Source organism: Salvia splendens, chromosome 2 (assembly GCF_004379255.2).
Source record: "Salvia splendens isolate huo1 chromosome 2, SspV2, whole genome shotgun sequence".
NCBI classification, from domain to species: Eukaryota; Viridiplantae; Streptophyta; class Magnoliopsida; order Lamiales; family Lamiaceae; genus Salvia; species Salvia splendens.
This window is the reverse complement of record NC_056033.1, coordinates 16,509,070-16,530,151: the sequence shown is the minus strand read 5'-3', so window position 1 is coordinate 16,530,151 and position 21,082 is coordinate 16,509,070. Positions and strand designations below refer to the sequence as shown.

Here is a 21,082-nt window from a genome sequence, read left to right as displayed (position 1 = left end):
TATGGGGAGAATGATTGATTAATTTTTTTATAAATAAATCAATGAATAATATTGATTTAAAGTTTTTAAAAATGACAGAGATATGTGGGAATGATTGATTAATTTTTTTGTAAATAAAATCTATGAATACATTCAGATTTAAAGATTTAAAAAATCTCAGCGTATCTCATTCATGACATCATATAGATATGGCCTGTCGAATCTAAATGATCAATAATTATTTTAACAATTATTATAATAATGATACATTATGTATAACCATAAAATAATAAAATAAACTTTACAAGACCCCATTAGCCATGTGCCCAGTCCGAATATAGAAATTAATATGTTTATATAAATTATAAATAAGATTGAGAAACTTAGAATAAAATATTACAATTGGGATAATAACGATCCGTGATCATCGCCTATAAAAAGGGAAGATTGCAAAGAATATCTCAGTACCATTCTCTCCACATTCTCTCCACTTCAATTAAATTTACATATATTTATTGATAATATAATTACTTGAGATGGGATTACATGGAAAATTGGTTGCAGCAATAGAGTTCAAAGCTGGTGGAGATGTATTCCATGAACTTTTCAGGCACAAACCACATGATATTTCCACAATTAGCCCTGAAATAGTTAAAGGATGTGATCTTCATGAGGGTGAATTTGGTCATGTTGGTTCTATCATATGCTGGGAATACATCCATGGTATGTATTTATGTGTCTCTGCTACATCATCATTATAATAAGCTATTAATTAGAATTCCATGTGCATCTTTATTTATTCACAATATACATACTAAATTTCAGATAAAATGACCTAATTTTTAAAGCATTTTTAACCCCAACGTCAACTTAGTAAAGAACTAACTACTATTTCACACCTATAAAACCAGTATTCCTCCGTCCCATGTTATTGTTACTTGTCCCAAACTATTAACGTTTTCTATTTTAAGTTATAATTAGGATATTTAATTTATATATTAGAGTTAATTAAGTGTTTCTTTATTAAGTAATGTCTCATTACACTTAAAATACTAATTTAATTACACTCACAGATTTACGGTCTAAAAAGAAAAGTGCGACTAACATGAGACCGATAGAGTATTAAGTTATCTTTCCCTTTATAAGGAATCCTACCAATAAAGATAAAAACATTGTGTGTGATGTGCAGATGGAAAAGTGAAGAAAGCAAAAGAAGTGATCCAATTGATTGATGAAGAGAAAAAACTGATTCAATTTAAGGTGATTGAAGGGGACTTGATGGAGCTTTATAAAGATTTCATTATCACTATGCACGTAGAGACAAATGGTGGCATTGATTTGGTGACATGCACCATGGAATATGAGATGCTTAATGAAGATGTGGAGCATCCCATTTCTATTCTCTCATTGTTCATTGACCTCACCAAATCTATTGAGACTCACCACCTTGCCAAACCTTGAATTAATCATGTCATTTCCAACTTAATAATGGTTTGCTCTGCATTTAGTTGAGACAATAAGAGTGTTTAATTACTCTCTATCTAGTGTACCTGATTGTTGTATGTGAGAGAGACTCACTTTGTTGTGTGTTTTTAAAGTTTCCAAGCTATTGTATTTTTGGCACTTGTTTTTCTATTTTGAAATTAAGTGGACTTGGTTTGTGTTTCATCGATATATTGATATTATATACGAACATAGATTTTGTTCACTAGGGATGTAATCTAATTCAAAACTCTAAATATTATACTAACTCTAAACTATATATAATATAAATTGTTAGAAAATACTAACAGATAGACAAAATAACATTAACAGAAAATATCAACATAGTATCAGCGGTTGACTTCATGTTGACATTATATTCACATTGTGTTGACATCAAAATATTGAAATTTTACATTGTGTTGACACTTGTATTAAAGAATTTGGAATTTGTACAATATATAAAGTTTGCTTTTTATTACTACCATATATATATATATAAGTAGGGAGGTGTAATGTCTGATTTTTTATTATGTGAAAAAAATAGGATAAATCTTAGAAATTTGAAATTATGATATGAGGCAAAAAATTATTGAAATATAGAAAATAATTGATGGACCCTCATATTTGCTAAATTTCTTTAGGGTTCCTAAAGAAAAGCTAAATATGAGTTCAATTCACATAAAATCACTGGCCCAAAGAAGCTAAATATGCAAGTCCAATAAAAATAAGGTCTTATTCTTAAATTAATGTGTAAAAATACCTTGTTCCAAACTTAAGGAAAAAGGATGAGACAAAAGAGGAGGATGGTTGTTTTTTAAATAGACTGTTCACACTCTCTCAACATCTCCTCTTTTTCGTTCTTATTCGTTGGAGGAGATATTCTCGGTTTTATTGACGATCAGATGTTCGAATAACCTCCGATCATATATTAGTATAAAAAAGTATAATGGATATATATAAACTGAAGGGTTAATTTTAAATTTTAATTTTTTACTTTTATATTTTATACTTGAAATTTATCATTAAGCAGTGTACTCTCTCTTGTTCCATAAAATTAGGGTTTTGTTAGGGTTTTGTATACTAGAAATCACCTTTTGAGTGATTGGATACTGTAAAACTCTACTTGTTATTTTCCAATGAATAAAACAGATTATTTTTGTCATAATGTTGTTATGTTTTACATTTAATGGTTGTTTATTGCATATTTAAATGTATAAGAACGTAACAAAGTCTAAGTCTTTGTTCTAGTAGACCGGTTGTGAGCGTCGTCCACTTTAAGGTAACACTGTCAGTTCTGAACAAAGAAAAAAGAAGAATTTCACAACCCAGATAGGCCTAGACTACCTATCGTGAAAGGTTGCAATGTCAGTCCGATTATTTCTAAGCCTTATTGAAATAAGATGACGTTGGTGTGGTATAGCACTTAATGGATCTAACAGCAAGACGAGTCTTTATGCTATCTACTGAAAGACGAGGTCTTGATAATAATTTCTTAATCAATGTACGTTAGCATTGAGCATGCGATATTGAGTATCTACTACTTTGACTTACCAAAGGTGCGGGTTTTTCATAACCGAACGATCCAGCTATATTGGGTAGTGGTGATCATTATCTAGCGGTGCTAGGATTGCTATTACGTTGAATCGTGCGCGAGGAGAGTCTCGTTTGATAACAAGGTTTTATTATTCGGAACCTAGCTAGTTGGAGTTTGATTACTCTATGAATAATAAATAAGAGTTTCTTGCTAAGTCCACTCTTGGAGATTAAATATGTTGATTAATTAAGTCCATAACAGACATTAATTAATTAATTGATGTTTCTATCTTAAGCGCGAGAAATGAATTGAACGCAAATAAAAGAAACCTGGAATACTTGTAATTTCGGATTTGGAAAGGCAGTGCAATATTACTTCTGTAGTGGCTGCTTGTAATATTCCAATATAAGCTTATATTAAATTATGGGTTCAATTTAATTAGTAAAAAGCTAATTGGGTGAGGCATAATCCAATTCTTCCTTAGATCCCTGACTGGGCCCAATTTGTGACTTAATATAAATAGGAGAATAAAGGAGATAGAGAACACTTTTTTTCTACATAAAAATATTTCGTCCCCCTCTATAGAGAGAGAGTTCGAAATTTTTGCCTCCTCCGTGAGCAGTTTTTGTCTTCCATTATTCGAGTCCTAGTACGTTGGTGAGATTTACCCACACAAATATCAGCGTATAGTCAGGGACACCAGTCAGAAGATCCGAGGTCTTGTATTGAAGATCTTCTTGTGGAGACGGAGCAAGCCATTATCGATTCTTGATTGAATCAACGAGGTAAATTGGCTAATTCCGTAGTAAGCATGTTTTAGGGATTTTATAAGTTAAAGCATGTTTTAATTCAAGTTATGAGCATGATACATGTGATAATTGCGCGAATATAATTTGTATGAATAATCTGCTAAATAGATCAAATTCATGTGAACGGATATTTCTGCACGCTTCCGCTGCCAACCCCTTCAATTGGTATCAGAGCCAGTCTTTGGCTCTGATTATTTGGATTTAAATTTCACGAAATTCATGTATGCATGTCCAATTTGATTGCGAAGAATGTTCTTGTGTTTTTTGTTTAAATTTTTATGCATGTTGAACTCAAGAACTGTAGAATCAAAGAACTTGAATTGCTCGAACGTACCATGTGTGATCGAGGTAGGGATGTCGATTGAGTGGGAGCCGAGGGATCGCGGTCATAAGGGGACGCGCAGACGAGCGTGGGCTCGTGCACGTCGCCGGTCGAGACCGCAAACCCAGGCGGAACCCGCGTCGAGATCGAAACAGCGGATGGAGTGGCACGGCAGTTCGACCGAGAACGTGCCGAGATGCCGAGACGCCAGGCCGAACCCTAGGCAGAAGGTCCGACGCCACCCGACGGAACACCTGGCCGAGAGCGTCGCGCCTGTTGGCGTGTCGCTAGTTAGGGCAGTGGGAAGAGCTGGAGTGAGATAGACCGAGATGGGCGGTCCGAGCTGGCTGAGAGCAGCCGCACCATCGTGCGCACTGCTGGCCGAGAGCTCGAGCCACCCAACGGAACACAGAGCCAAGACGGGCGCTCGCCGCTGGCCGAGAGGAGTCGCGCCTCCGAGCGCGCTCCTGGCCGAGACGGAGGCGACACCCGACGAGCCGCTGGCCGAGATGCTGGCGCGCCACCTGCGTGCCGGTGGCCGAGACGCTGCATGCGTCGTGGTCCGACGAAGAACTTGTCGGATTTTCGTCATTCATCGTTCGTGCGAACCTCGTACGATGAGATAACGATGAAGGATTATTTTAATGATTATTTAATTATTTTATTAAAAGATATCATTAAAATATTATTATTTAATGGAAATAAAATCTTCATGGAAGATTTGCCTAGATTTTAGGAATATTTTTATTATTATCTATATCTATGGAAATAAATAATATTATTTTGATTCCTAGGTGATATGGATGAGAATAATTTAATAGTTTCCTAATATTAATCTAGATTTAAGGAATATTTTTATTAGTTTCTATATCTATGGAAATAAATAATATTATTTTGATTCCTAGATGATATGGATAAGAATAATTTAATAGTTTCCTAATATTTATATATCTAAGATCCTAATAAGGATAGATATGTGTGAATACATTAAATAATAAAATATCTCTTCCTAATCTTGAACAAGTAAATAATTTGAATTTATTTTTCATGTCTTATTAAGGATTAAATAATTTGTTTATTTTAGATATACCTTATAGTAGACATGAATAAGAATTAAATTCTAGAATAGCAGTTTCCTAAAGGAAGATAACAACATTAAACTAAAGATTTAATTATCCAGCAAATTAAATACCAACAGAATTTAATCAAGCCTTTCTCTGCCATAAGACTAAGGATAATTAAAGAAAAACCATAACCCAAATATCTAAGCTATAATTACGAACTCAACGTTTGTATATGGTCTCCATCAATTGGTCTGCAATTTATGAAGCTTTTTTCTAATATTATCGCCACCTGCTCTGTGGGGACAATAATCCTAAGAAAATAGCAAGTTCATGAGGGCGGACTTCTCAAATATAAATAGTATGAACTAGAATGTAGTTTCCAATATTATCGCCACATGCTCTGTGGGGACAATAATACTAAGAAACTACGAGATTCAGAAGTTCACACATGATTTATGAGATAGATTGATCTTGTTAGCAACACATGAGCATTGTTATGGGAGTGTGTTGTAGAAATGAGACTCTGTAATGCTAAAGAGATGGTTGTGCTTAGGCAACATTAGGCGGCCATGCCACTCTGTGGTCTCTGGACTATTCGTCGGTGTTGTGACCAGTAAAATTGTAAGATTTTAATGCGTATTGACTTCCTCTGGAGGGTACAAAATTTTAATTTTACAGTTGTAAGAATTTGAAAAGTTTTATGGTTAATCTAACCAAACTTCTTACATAAGTTTAGGACAAATGGTAAATATTCTGTTTTGCAGTGCAAACCAAATCGTCAATATGTCGTTCAATCCTCTTTCTGCAATTCTCAAAGAAAACAAACTCGAGGGCCAAAATTACATAGAATGGAAACAAAATTTGGACATCGTTCTTACAGCTGAAGAGTACAACTTTGTGCTCACAACCCCGCGACCTCCAGTGCCAGCGGCTAACGCTGCGGTAGGACTCAGAGATGCACATAGACGGTGGCATAAGGCGAATGAGATGGCTAAGTGCTACATATTGGTATCTATGTCATCAGTACTCAAGCATCAGCATTCTGCCATGGAAACTGCCGCCGAGATTATGCAGAATCTCAAGAATCTTTTTGGTACTCAGAATCGAACGACTACGTCTCAAGCCTTTCGGAGTATCATGTCCAAGACAATGAAGGAAGGCTCGTCTGTGAGGGACCATGTCCTCGAGATGATGGGCCACCTCAACCAGATTGAGGTGTTGGGAGGGACGATCGATCCCGAGTCCCAGGTAACAATCATCCTTCAAAGTCTTCCTCCTAGCTTCCAGCAGTTCAAGCTCAACTTTGAGATGAACAAAAGGAATTACATCTATGTGATTCATTTTTATTAAATTCATAATTTCATTTTTCAACATCTATGTGTCTATGTGTTTTATTTTTGTGTTAGTATTTTTACTTAGTTGTATAATTTTGTAGGAGGAAGAAGATCGAAATGCGGCCTTGTTACTTGCCCTCGCCGACGACGACCAACAAGGGGGGCATTCACATTCGGCTTCGCGTTTCGAGTACGATGTGAATCTATCGTCGGACGAAGGCGATGATGGATCGCATCAATTCCCCCCTTCTAGCACCGGCCAAGTTGGCGACAATGATGAGGAGGAGGTCGATCCTCCTCCTTCCGCAGGATGACAAAAGAAAAAGATGCCTCCCAAGTTGAAATCCGAGATTTTCACAAAACATTTCAAGAAGGTCCCGGTGGTAATTTCAAATCCTAATGATCCAACCACTACCGTGGAGACAAGTTAGTTCAAAGCATATTGCAACTATTGCGATAAAGTCTATCCATTTGTTATCGGTGGGGGATATGGTACTCTCCATCGCCATTTGAAGTCAAAACACCCCGTGGAATATGGGCATACTAAGTCCCAAAGCCAAATAAACTTCCCCGCCGGCTCATCGTCTCAAACAGGTACGCCGCTATTTAAATATGATCCGAAAAATGTTACCGATGCTATGGTAAGATGGGCGGCAATGAAACATTTGCCGTTCAATTTTTTTAATGACAAAAAATATGAAGTTACTATGCAAACCGCTTTTAATGTTGCTACAAAGAGAATTCCCCCATCTACTGCTCAAAGATCTAACAACCGTCAGTTTTTTGACAAAAAACGAGAGGTTGGAAAATTTCTCTCCACCTTGGGGCACAAAGTTAATATTTGCTCCGATGTGTGGACGGATTCTTTCCAACGAAATTCTTACATGGGAATTTCATGTCATTTTATAGACAATAGTTGGTCTTTAAATAAACGGTTAATTGGTTTTAGACAATTTCCTTCCCCACACACCGCACAAGCAATTGCATCTTTAATTATTCAAATTTTGAATGAGTATGAGTTATGCTACAAGATATTTTCGGATGGTTTTGATAACGCAACCGCTAACACCGCAAGTATAGCCGATTTAATTGCGGCTTGCTCCCCGGTGATAAGTGTGGTAAGTATTTTCACCAACGATGTATTTGTCATATTTTAAACTTATGTGTACAAGATGCTTTGTCTTTATGGCAAAGACATATTCAACCTATTACTACAGATGTATCCTTGATCCACTGGAAGCCTCAAATTGGCAAGGAGTGGAAGAAGTATTGCCACTCGAAGAAAAAATAAGGTGCCGTTCAATGAGGAAGAAGGAGGTCCCGTTCCCCAACAAATCGACGTCCTAGATTGGTGGGGATCACACGAGAAAGATTTTCACATCCTTGCATCAATGGCCAAGGAGATCTTTTCGGTTCCGGCTTCCACTGTCGCCGTCGAGTCCGCCTTTAGTGTTGGAGGCAACGTCTTGGACGACAGAAGAAGTAGACTCACCGGGCAAAACATGGAAGCCACCATGTTACTTGATGATTGGTGCTCCGCCGAAATTAGAGACCAAGAACCGGATTGGAACAATCAAGTAGTACAACCCGACCAAGACTACTTCCCCGACGAAGAAGAGTAGGCGCGCCGCCAATTCCTCCGATCAAGCCAAATAGGTAAGCAAGGTAAGAGAACTACGTGGACTTTGATTCCAAAATGCAATTGAGCATTGAGGATACGTAGGCATCTCAACTTAAATTTTAAATTTAAGTTGAGCTCGAGTCCTTTTCCTTTATTTTTTTTCTCCCCTTTGTTTCGAATATGTAATTTGTAAATTGTAATCAAGACTTTAGGTCTTTTGTAATTTTTAATTTCTAAGTTGTAATTTGTAAATTTTAAGTTGTAATTTGTAATTTTAAAATTGCATTTGTACATCGTTTTATTCTAATTTTATTTATGCAAATATATTTACATTTTTTACTTGAATTTCAAATTTACAATTAAAAAAAAAAATCGAACCGCCGAACCGGACGAACCGGCCCGGAACCGGATTTGCACTGCGGTTCCAGCGGTTCACATGAACCGGCGGTTCACAGTTCACGAACCGGAACCGCCGAATACTTGGCCGGGCCGGTTCAGGTTCATCCAAACCTTGAACCGGAACCGGCGGTTCTGAACCGTGAACCGCCGGTTCCCGAACCGTGGTGACGTCTATTAACAATTGGTGCTTTCATCTTCGTACTCATGGCTCATCATACCAACGAAAAATCGATATATCTTACCTATGTGAGCAGATAATGGCTGCCTGCAACAGAAAAAACAAGAAGTTGGACGTGATGGACGAACAACAACGCTTGTTCACCTACATGGTTTCATATGCGCCGCTGAAATATTCGGCGCCAGCCTATGTCACGCCGGGGCAAACAACGACTGAGCACTACTTCCACAATCAGCCGACGCCGTCAAAAGACTACCTGCCAGCTGCCGCCGTCGACGTCTCCAACCACCTACCAGCAAGCGCCTCTAACATAAGCCACTACCGCCACCAGCCTACTCCACCAAAACCACCAGCCGCAGCCTTCAAACACCCACCAGCCACCACCGCCTCCAAACACCCACCAGCCACCACGTCAAACTACGGCAGCACCCACGGCACAGTGTCACAACTACCTCCAACCGCCATTACCCTACCTCCAGCAACGTCCCCAATCCTACTGGCAGACAACGGTAACAGCAGCCGCCGCTGCAAGCCTACCCACCAAAACTACCAGCCCGATGGACACCAGCCCTACACCGGCAAGCCCCCACTCGGCTGGCCACCGCCACCCCCGCAACACTCTCTGTCTGGCTGGTCTCCGCTGAGTCATGGTCATTTAGCAGCACCGCTGCCCGCTGCAGATGTCGCGATCTCAAAGGGGAAGATAGATTCTTCTCTTTCGGGGTTGGTTTTATTTGGGAGGATTGATAGGGAACAAGGGAATTTTAATTCTGTGTATGGACCTCGAATGAAGGTGCACGAAGGAGAGGGGTCTGATTCATCGATTTTAGATGCACAGATGGAATACTCATGTGATTATGCCAAAAATTTTGATTGCTCGAGTTCTTCTTTAGATTCATATGGTGGTGTTGAGGCATCTGTCAGTTCCTTTTTTGATTTGCAAATGAAGCTTTCTAGAATTTTAGCTACTAGCGTAGGCAAGACCTCAGAATATATGTTGCAAGAAGAAATTAAGGATGCATATGCTTATACTTGTACAGTAGTCTCAAAGATTCAGCCAACACCTCCGCCGCTGCCTATTTTCTTGCCGATTATCGAAAGTGATTTCAAGGTTTGGCTTAAAAGATATGTGCATGATAGGTTGGATATTTTGTAGTTAAGGAAGAAGATGAACTCTTCTTTGATAAAAGAGGACACCGATGGTTTCTATGTGGATTTGCGTATCTGTAATGTTGTAGGTATGAATTATCGTTTAGCATTGCTCGATGCTGATGCACGGTTGATCCCTCCTTGGATGGACTCGCGTTGTTTGAGCATTCATGGTCGCGTTGACAAGATCCCCATTTTAGCGTTGAATTATCACGAGCCTGCCTTGGTGATATTTGATGGAGATAATGAAGGAAGACGCTCAGTTGTTTATCGTGCATTTGATCCCGGAGGAGATAGATCTCGTCAAGCTTATGTTATCAACGACTCTCTTCTTTGCTTCTTCGTGTTCCCACCTTGAGGACAAGGTGGATTTTAATCGTGGGGGAGTTGATACGAGCATATCTTCAATAATATCCCCATATCTTTGTTAATTAGTTAGTTATTGATTTACCATATCTTTTCATATTTATTCGGATTATTTTCTTGTTCCTTAAGTTAGGGTCTCCACTATTATAAATAGTGGACATTGTTATTCATTTCGATCATTCAAGAAATATCAAATTATCTTATTTTCCTTTATCGTGTTTTACTTTCTTTTGCAATCCTAAATCTTGGTTTGATCAACACGCAAAGCTCCCGCGACTACCGTTTATCGTATTAAGGGCACTTCACCCTTAACAATTGGTGCTTTCATCTTTGTACTCATGGCTCGTCATACACACCAAAAAATCTATATATCTTACCTTTATTAGCAGATAATGGCTGCCTGCAACAGAATAAATAAGAAGTTGGACGCGATGGACGAAAAACAACGCTTGTTCACCTACACGGTTTCATATGCGCCGCTGAAATATTCGGCGCCAGCCTATGTCACGCCGGGGCAAACAACGACTGAGCACTACTTCCACAATCAGCCGACGCCGTCAAAAGACTACCACCAGCAGCTTCCTCCGACGAAAACCTGCCAGCTGCCGCCGTCGACGTCTCCAACCACCTACCAGCAAGCGCCTCTAACATAAGCCGCTACCGCCACCAGCCTACTCCACCAAAACCACCAGCCGCAGCCTTCAAACACCCACCAGCCACCACCGCCTCCAAACACCCACCAGCCACCGCGTCAAACTACGGCAGCACCCACGGCACAGTGTCACAACTACCTCCAACCGCCATGACCCTACCTCCAGCAACGTCCCCAATCCTACTGGCAGACAACGGTAACAGCAGCCGCCGCTGCAAGCCTACCCACCAAAACTACCAGCCCGATGGACACCAGCCCTACACCGGCAAGCCCCCACTCGGCTGGCCACCGCCACCCCCGCAACACTCTCTGTCTGGCTGGTCTCCGCTGAGCCATGGTCATTTAGCAGCACCGCTGCCCGCTGCAGATGTCGCGATCTTAAAGGGGAAGATAGATTCTTCTCTTTCGGGGTTGGTTTTATTTGGGAGGATTGATAGGGAACAAGGGAATTTTAATTTTGTGTATGGACCTCGAATGAAGGTGCACGAAGGAGAGGGGTCTGATTCATCGATTTTAGATGCACAGATGGAATACTCATGTGATTATGCCAAAAATTTTGACTGCTCGAGTTCTTCTTTAGATTCATATGGTGGTGTTGAGGCATCTGTCAGTTCCTTTTTTGATTTGCAAATGAAGCTTTCTAGAATTTTAGCTACTAGCGTAGGCAAGACCTCAGAATATATGTTGCAAGAAGAAATTAAGGATGCATATGCTTATACTTGTACAGTAGTCTCAAAGATTCAGCCAACACCTCCGCCGCTGCCTATTTTCTTGCCGATTATCGAAAGTGATTTCAAGGTTTGGCTTAAAAGATATGTGCATGATAGGTTGGATATTTTGTAGTTAAGGAAGAAGATGAACTCTTCTTTGATAAAAGAGGACACCGATGGTTTCTATGTGGATTTGCGTATCTGTAATGTTGCAGGTATGAATTATCGTTTAACATTGCTCGATGCTGATGCACGGTTGATCCCTCCCTGGATGGACTCGCGTTGTTTGAGCATTCATGGTCGCGTTGACAAGATCCCCATTTTAGCGTTGAATTATCACGTGCCCGCCTTGGAGATTTTTGATGGAGATAATGAAGGAAGACGCTCAGTTGTTTATCGTGCATTTGATCCCGGAGGAGATAGATCTCGTCAAGCTTATGTTATCAACGACTCTCTTCTTTGTTCTTCGTGTTCCCACCTTGAGGACAAGGTGGATTTTAATCGTGGGGGAGTTGATACGAGCATATCTTCAATAATATCCTCATATCTTTGTTAATTAGTTAGTTATTGATTTACCATATCTTTTCATATTTATTCGGATTATTTTCTTGTTCCTTAAGTTAGGGTCTCCACTATTATAAATAGTGGACATTGTTATTCATTTCGATCATTCAAGAAATATCAAATTATCTTATTTTCCTTTATCTTGTTTTACTTTCTTTTGCAATCCTAAATCTTGGTTTGATCAACACGCAAAGCTCCCGCGACTACCGTTTATCGTATTAAGGGAACTTCACCCTTAACAATTGGTGCTTTCATCTTTGTACTCAAGGCTCGTCATACACACCAAAAAATCTATATATCTTACCTTTATTAGCAGATAATGGCTGCCTGCAACAGAATAAATAAGAAGTTGGACGCGATGGACAAAAAACAACGCTTGTTCACCTACACGGTTTCATATGCGCCGCTGAAATATTCGGCGCTAGCCTATGTCACGCCGGGGCAAACAACGGCTGAGCACTACTTCCACAATCAGCCGACGCCGTCAAAAGACTACCACCAGCAGCTTCGTCCGACGAAAACCTGCCAGCTGCCGCCGTCGACGTCTCCAACCACCTACCAGCAAGCGCCTCTAACATAAGCCACTACCGCCACCAGCCTACTCCACCAAAACCACCAGCCGCAGCCTTCAAACACCCACCAGCCACCACCGCCTCCAAACACCCACCAGCCACCACGTCAAACTACGGCAGCACCCACGGCACAGTGTCACAACTACCTCCAACCGCCATTACCCTACCTCCAGCAACGTCCCCAATCCTACTGGCAGACAACGGTAACAGCAGCCGCCGCTGCAAGCCTACCCACCAAAACTACCAGCCCGATGGACACCAGCCCTACACCGGCAAGCCCCCACTCGGCTGGCCACCGCCACCCCCGCAACACTCTCTGTCTGGCTGGTCTCCGCTGAGTCATGGTCATTTAGCAGCACCGCTGCCCGCTGCAGATGTCGCGATCTCAAAGGGGAAGATAGATTCTTCTCTTTCGGGGTTGGTTTTATTTGGGAGGATTGATAAGGAACAAGGGAATTTTAATTCCGTGTATGGACCTCGAATGAAGGTGCACGGAGGAGAGGGGTCTGATTCATCGATTTTAGATGCACAGCTGGAATACTCATGTGATTATGCCAAAAATTTTGACTGCTCGAGTTCTTCTTTAGATTCATACGGTGGTGTTGAGGCATCTGTCAGTTCCTTTTGTGATTTGCAAATGAGGCTTTGTAGAATTTTAGCTACTAGCGTAGGCAAGACCTCGGAATATATGTTGCAAGAAGAAATTAAGGATGCATATGCTTCTACTTGTACAGTAGTCTCAAAGATTCAGCCAACACCTCCGCCGCTGCCTATTTTCTTGCCGATTATCGAAAGTGATTTCAAGGTTTGGTTTAAAGGATATGTGCATGATAGGTTGGATATTTTGTAGTTAAGGAAGAAGATGAACTCTTCTTTGATAAAAGAGGACACCGATGGTTTCTATGTGGATTTGCGTATCTGTAATGTTGCAGGTATGAATTATCGTTTAGCATTGCTCGATGCTGATGCACGGTTGATCCCTCCTTGGATGGACTCACGTTGTTTGAGCATTCATGGTCGCGTTGACAAGATCCCCATTTTAGCGTTGAATTATCACGAGCCCGCCTTGGTGATTTTTGATGGAGATAATGAAGGAAGACGCTCAGTTGTTTATCGTGCATTTGATCCCGGAGGAGATAGATCTCGTCAAGCTTATGTTATCAACGACTCTCTTCTTTGCTTCTTCGTGTTCCCACCTTGAGGACAAGGTGGATTTTAACCGTGGGGGAGTTGATACGAGCATATCTTCAATAATATCCCCATATCTTTATTAATTAGTTAGTTATTGATTTACCATATCTTTTCATATTTATTAGGATTATTTTCTTGTTCCTTAAGTTATGGTATCCACTATTATAAATAGTGGACATTGTTATTCATTTCGATCTTTCAAGAAATATCAAATTATCTTATTTTCCTTTTATCGTGTTTTACATTCTTTTGTCATCCTAAATCTTGGTTTGGTCGTCGGGCAAAGCTCCCGCGACTACCGTTTATCGTGTTAAGGGAACTTCACCCTTAACATTAAACATCAGTAGACACATCTTGGAAATATTTAATCGGTCCAACAATGGAGATCCATATCTACTAATTTGATAAGAAATCCAACATAACTGCTTACTAGTAGATACTGTGTCCGTCCTACGAAAAATGATTCACTTTCTTTTTTGGTTTGTTACAACCATTCATTAATATAAATAGAATCACATTTATCTCTACTTTATTTTATGTCTTATACTTTATTTTCTCCATTCAATACAAAAAATTAATTTGCATAGAATCTCATGTTAACTATGAAAGGGTCATCCTCCTAGGGAAGGAGGGAGAGTACATCATTATTTTATTCGATACTTGTTGATAGACAAAATGTACACTAAATATATAAAGTCAATTAAGTTATAATATTTTAAAATTCTAAAAAATGTCCTTAAGTAGACGCAATGAAAGAAGGATAGATGAAAAAAAAAACAATACATCATCATAAATCTATAGGTCCTATATTGCCAAATTAATGATACTGTCCACATTGGTTTCCTTAAATAGGTGTAATTACAAAATAATTTAATGAAAGATATAATAAATAAATAGTAATAAAATGTAAATTCTAAATATTTTATAAACTCTAAACTATTATCTGAACCGTTAGAAAATATGAACATATGATAAAATAATAGTAACAAAAAATGACATCACAATGTCAATGGTTGATGCTCTTTTGACATTGTATTGGCAATATGTTGACATCAAATCTTGAATTTTTACATTGTGTTGACGTTGTGTTGACATTATGTTGAAGAGTTTGAAGTTTGTACAATATATAGAGTTTGCATTTTATCACTACCCTATATACACAAAATATAAATGTAATTAAAATTAAATATAATGTATAATTACTATTTAAACTCTATTATGGTAATGCAATACTATTTAAACTCATAAAATATTTAAACGCTGCCATTTTTATAATTAATCTTGAATAATTTGTTGATCCAAATAAATGTTGTTTATATTTATTTTATCATAATCTTTGAGTGAATTTTAATATTTTCACTAATTTAAAAAGTGGTTTTAAAAATCATAGTAAAATTTAAATTTGGTGCTAATTTATAGTGACGGTCATCGTTGAATCCCGACAAAGTTACAAGACATATTTTTATCCTAGTAGAAAAATACTGTTGAATTTTAAAAATCATAGTAAATTTTAAGATTGGTTTAATTTCTAATGAAGATTATCGTTGAATCCCGACTAATTTACCATACATATTTTATCTTATTAAAAAATATTATTCAACAGAAAATTCAAGAATTAGGTTGACAAATGTCGATTCATGTATAATTGAGACTAAACAATAAATCTTATTGTTAGCCACCTACGATTAAAATCTGTCAAAATCTCTATTTGAACGATAGGAAAAATTATACTTTTTCTAAAGTTTGTAATTTTCATTAAAATTATCATAATTTGCCCAAATTATTTTTATGATTATTAAGAGGAACCCAAAGATTTGACATTTCTGCAACATATCTCTACCGGCATTTACACAGCATGTGTCTATCACTTTGCCTCGAGATCAGCAACAGATATTAAATGACCACATGCAATTGCTGTAAGTAAGTGTTGATCATTCATGAATCATGTGGTAGGATAATTTATGAGTAGTATTTTTTTATTTTTGGAAGGAGAGATTTCTTAGGTTTAATTTATTTATAGTACATAATTCCCCAAGTAGATTTTATTTTCTGTTTTGGGAAGGAATGAAGCAATTATAGCAGAAAATTTAGTTTATTCTTGCCCGTTTACCGGTTTTGGAAGCTAGGTCATGTTGCTAGGTATATGAAATGTAGAAGATGGATAGATTACGTTATAGTAGTATTATATTAATTTATTTCAACAATATATCAATTAATAACAACATTTTTTTCAGCAGAAATATAGTAGTATGATAACACAACTTACCTAATAAAAAATGGAGTATAAAACTAATAGCAACATCTTTTTCAGTATATATATGGTGATAACACAACTTTATCTAATCCATCGGTCCGTCATTACATGCCATTAATTTTTTTTGTTAGTTTCTTTTTGGTTTATTCGTCCATACTCGTCAAAAGTATTTTTACTATTACTATTTTTTGGTAATCGATCTCACATTCCACTAACTCATTATTACTCATAAATTTATTAAAAAACTAGTTAGTACTAAATTAAAGTGTGACAATTACTAATTACTAGCGGACCGAGGAAGTAGTACAGAACACCTAATCATGCGTAGACCTATAAAAGTTATTCAATTTGTATATATTGATAACAATACTTTTAACTAGTCAATCTTCCTATATATACTGATGACAATATATTTACCAAGTTAATGAGAAATAGTAGTAGGATTTAACCAATTGGATGTAAAAAAAATAGGGATTCAAGCCTTCAACACACCCTCTAAGTGTAGGCAAGTAGAAGTTAACGATACTTAGTTATATTTTGATAAAATTTATCATGATGTTCAATCGCGTGGACATATAAATTAACTTTAATCGTGAAATCAATCAAGATATATTCAGCCATCCATTAAATAAATGATCAGATTTGTTTAACTAATCCAACATATTTTAGATTATCCTTAACTCAAATAATTAGAAATAATCGTATCTCTCCTCCATTTGTATGCAATTTATTTGATTCAACGCAAAACTCTCTTAGCGTGCTAAAATAGCAGTAAGATTTTGTAGGGCCAAATCCCTTTCCAAAATCAGCAAAAATCAATTTAATGGAACCCACTACTAGGACACTGCGCAAAATAATTTATAAATCCAAAATTTATTATTTGAAAGTGAAGTTCAGAATTAAAATTTACATGTGAGGTGTATAATTTATCATCATGCTCGCCTATATAAAGTGAAGATTTCTGGCTATTCTTTACATATACATTGGAAAAGACAAATTAATTAGATAGACTTGGAGATGGGTTTACATGGGAAATTGGTTGCAGCAATAGAATTCAAAGCTGGTGGTGATGTGTTCCATGATTTCTTCAGACACACACCACATGATGTTCCAACAGCCACCCAATATGTGCATGGGTGTGATCTGATTGAGGGTGAATTTGGCCATGCTGGTTCAATCATTTGCTGGACTTACACCCATGGTACGTTTCACCGTCGACTTCCTCACATTCATTACTTCACACTTTTAGTATTGTTTACATTGTTATTGGATTTACACAAATAGTTGTAGCATTCTGTCTGTTAGGATCGTCGACTGCGCATTAATAGTTTGATATCGTCCGTTTTTCGTCGACTGCGCATTAATAGTTTGATATTGTCCGCTTTGGGTCAAACTCGCACAGATTTATTTCTGGGTCACTTCCAAAAGGCCTCAAACTAATCAGAGTTAGACAACACTTATATACTGTTTCCAACTTCCTTTCGTTATCCGATGTGGTATGGGTTTGCAACCCAACACAATCGTGATAAATAAACACCCATATATATTTGGAGTATTTGCTTGTCAAATACTAAACTTTAATCAAATTCTAGTTTTGCATAATAACTTTAAAATCCACCTATAAGTTACCCAACTATTGATTTATTTTGTTATTGTAACCAATCAAAATTTTGGCATTAATATGACCTAATATAAATCATATATCAACAAATGAAAATAATTAATCTAGTATAATACGATGTTTCGCCGTCTAAAACGCAACATCTTTTGGTTGATGTTTGATAAAACCATAAGAAATCATTACTTTGGTTGCACAAAATCAGAACTAATCAATAGTTTGATAATTTATTAACGGATCTATTTTAAGGCTTGTTCCAGAATGTTGCGGAAGTTCATGATTTTACAGGCAAATAACCGCCGATTAATGTTATTACAATAAAAATATGTGAAACGTAGATGGTAAACAAAGGAAAGCAAAAGAACTAGTAGAGACCGTTGATGAAGAGAAGAAACTGATTGTGTTGAAGGTGCTTGAAGGAGACTTGTTGGAGCTTTACAAGAACTTCGTCATTACATCCCATGTAGAGAAAAAGGGTAATGATATTGATTTGGTGACATGGACTTTGGAATATGAGATGCTTAATGAAGATGTGGAGCATCCCATTACATTGCTCTCCTACTTCATTGACATCACCAAAGACATGGAGTCTCACCTCGTTGCCAAATCTTGAATCTTGAAGGAGGTGTCACTCTTGTGTACTGGTTGCTTCTCTTATGTGTAATATTTCAAGACTTTATTGCTATGGTTGTATGTTGGTGTCTGTGTTCGATAATGTGGAGTGACCTTATTATTCAAATAAATGTGGCTTGGGCATAATGTGTTATTATTAAGACAATAAATGAGGTGATTGTAATTTTTGAATTGATAAGATCCCTTAATAATGGAAACTAAATATGAAATTCTCAATTAAAGAATGGTGGGAGTTATTGTAATATTTAAATTGATAAGAAGGTCATAAATGAGAGAGCTTGAGAAGAAAAGGAGAATTGTTGAACAAATAAGAGTAAAGGCCAAAAGTGGTCCTGAACATATAACGATTTTATGATTTTGATCCAAAATATTATCTTTTGAATTATTTGATCCTTCACAATTGAAAATGGGCCCGATTTAGTCCTTTTTGGACAGTGCCGTTTAAAATTGACAGTCAACGACTAAATTAGAAAATTTGACTGGATTATAGCTTTTTTTTTTCATTTTCTTCCTGACTGGATTATAGCTTAAATTAGAATATTTAGTTATTTTCTTATTTTTTAAAGATAAATTAAATTTCATACTCTCTAAACACTCTTTCTTTGCACCTTAAATCTACCATCCGCCGCCGCTCATTGATCTCTAATGGAAGCAAAGGCGGTGCACCTTAAATCCACCTCCTGCCACTCTCGACTACCAACGAGTCCCTCCTCTGCCACACCCACCAAATCGCCCCCAGTTCTTCCTTCCTCCCCATGCCCTCCTAGTCCACCTCGCCCCTCCTCCCTTACACGGCACCAAACCTGTCACTCACAACCCCAACAACAACGCCCAAAACTTGCCCAGAGTCCCTGCAATTTCGCCCTCTTCAACTCCCACACCAGCCCCTCGCCTCCATGGACGCTCGCTCTTACCCTCTACCGCACCACATGCGTCTACGCCCTCGCCTCGTCTTATCCATCGAGAGAGGACGGCGAGATTCTCGTCATGGTCAACTCCAGTGAGGGAGTGCGACGAGAAGACGGTGAGTGTGAACTCAATTTTCTGACGACACAACACACTTCATTCAAGAAGAGGAAGGCGCTAGAATCCCCCTTTACGTCACCGCGTCTCACTCTGATCTCAGTTAGCGCCGTCGCCAGCTCCGATTTTCGGTTGGTCAAAGTGTGGCCTCGCCGGGGCTGTCGCCGCCTTCCATCTCTCTCCCATTCGTTGCTTATTTCCAAATTATAAGAGAATTGGTCTCCCCAATTTAAATCTCCCCCACACTCCCCCAAACAGAGAACCCGATTTCTCCTTCTATCTTCAATTTCTCTGTCTCGATGTCATTTCTAAGATAATCTATTTTGTTTTTTTATTTGTAGTTCTTGTCTTTCTGATTTAGATGTTCAAGTATTTAAGAAAAAAGTTTGGAAGAAACATTAATGATTAACTATTAAGACTTTGAACTAAAAAAGAAGAAGGCGCCGCCATGATTAAGAGAGAGAGAATTAGACATTTAGAAAAAAAAATTCTAATCTAAATTCTAATCCAGTCAAAATAATTTAAATAGCAGTTGACCGTTAATTTTTAACAATGCTGTCCAAAAAGGACTAAATCCAGCTCATTTTCAATTGTGAAGGACCAAATAATTCAAAAGATAATATTCTGAACCAAAATCATAAAATCATCATATGTTCAGGACCACTTTTAACATTTACTCAATAAATAATTAGAAAGAAAAAGTAGAAAATTGATAAGGATAAGTGATTGTAGAGGAGCTCAAGTTGGCATTTTGAGAGCTCAGCTGATCAATTCACTGACATACTAGGAGTATATCACATAAAATATAAGTCACGATTCATATAGTTAGATCATCAAAGAATTGATGAGAAAAAAACATTTTCGTCTTTTCAACTTTCAGTCGCTAGCTTTTCAAACTCACGCTACAAAAACGTATTTTTTGGGGACACAAAATCGAAGCACAATTACTTGTGTTTGAAATTTTTTTAAAAACAAGTTAGGACTCAAAAGAAAACGTTCCTAAGTGAATGACAAATTAACTTAATCTTTCGATGTATTAAGATGCTTCCATTTGTATTATCTAATTTTAATTGGGACATCAACAATAAAGACATTTTTTAAAGAGTTGGTGGTATATTTAGAAACACAAATTAACGTTCAAGAAATGTTCTTAATTGCATCAAAGAAACGTCCTTAATTGTTTTTTTAGTGTCAAGTCTATCAATATACAAATCTTGTGCTGCCTTGCCAACATCCCCTAAACCCTAATCAAGGTTTACAGAAATCGTAATTGACTATTAATAAATAATGCCTTAATAAATACTCTAGTGTGTTATTCTTTTTAGCGTCATAGATGGAAAAGAAAAGAAAGCGAAAGAGGTGATTCAAATCATTGATAATTATTGATAAAGAAAAGAGGAAGAGGTTGATTGAGTTAAAGATTACTGAAGGCAGGGGGCTTGGCCGGTGCCGTCATCTTAGAATCGCCTATAGTGATTTTGTGCTTTATTTTTTACAGAAACAGAAAGCTTGAGAAAGAAGATGTGTAGGAGAAATAGAGGAGAGAGAGTGAGGGAAGAGAAATGAGGGTGTTCAATAGGAAATAACTACAATTATGACCTCGGTAACAAAGCTAACATTTAAAT

At 37.6% G+C, this 21,082-nt stretch overlaps 2 protein-coding genes across 2 annotated transcripts; both read left to right on the top strand.

Moving 5' to 3' along the window:
• The first annotated feature begins 438 nt into the window (after positions 1–438).
• On the top strand, positions 439–1,647 carry LOC121769183 (kirola-like). The gene is made up of 2 exons (XM_042165908.1): positions 439–702; positions 1,169–1,647. Exons 1-2 carry the CDS (start codon positions 516–518, stop codon positions 1,438–1,440), a joined length of 459 nt encoding a protein of 152 aa, XP_042021842.1. The 5' UTR covers positions 439–515; the 3' UTR covers positions 1,441–1,647.
• Positions 1,648–17,157: 15,510 nt separating this feature from the next.
• On the top strand, positions 17,158–18,560 carry LOC121768809 (kirola-like). Its single transcript, XM_042165367.1, has 2 exons — positions 17,158–17,384; positions 18,140–18,560. Exons 1-2 carry the CDS (start codon positions 17,201–17,203, stop codon positions 18,412–18,414), a joined length of 459 nt encoding a protein of 152 aa, XP_042021301.1. The 5' UTR covers positions 17,158–17,200; the 3' UTR covers positions 18,415–18,560.
• Positions 18,561–21,082: the final 2,522 nt, after the last annotated feature.

Coding starts and splice junctions, on each gene's coding strand:
- LOC121768809 (XM_042165367.1), top strand. CDS start 17,201: ATGGGTTTACATGGGAAATTGGTTGCAGCAATAGAATTCAAAGCTGGT. Junction 17,385..18,139: donor TTGCTGGACTTACACCCATG/GTACGTTTCACC, acceptor TGTGAAACGTAG/ATGGTAAACAAAGGAAAGCA.
- LOC121769183 (XM_042165908.1), top strand. CDS start 516: ATGGGATTACATGGAAAATTGGTTGCAGCAATAGAGTTCAAAGCTGGT. Junction 703..1,168: donor ATGCTGGGAATACATCCATG/GTATGTATTTAT, acceptor TGTGATGTGCAG/ATGGAAAAGTGAAGAAAGCA.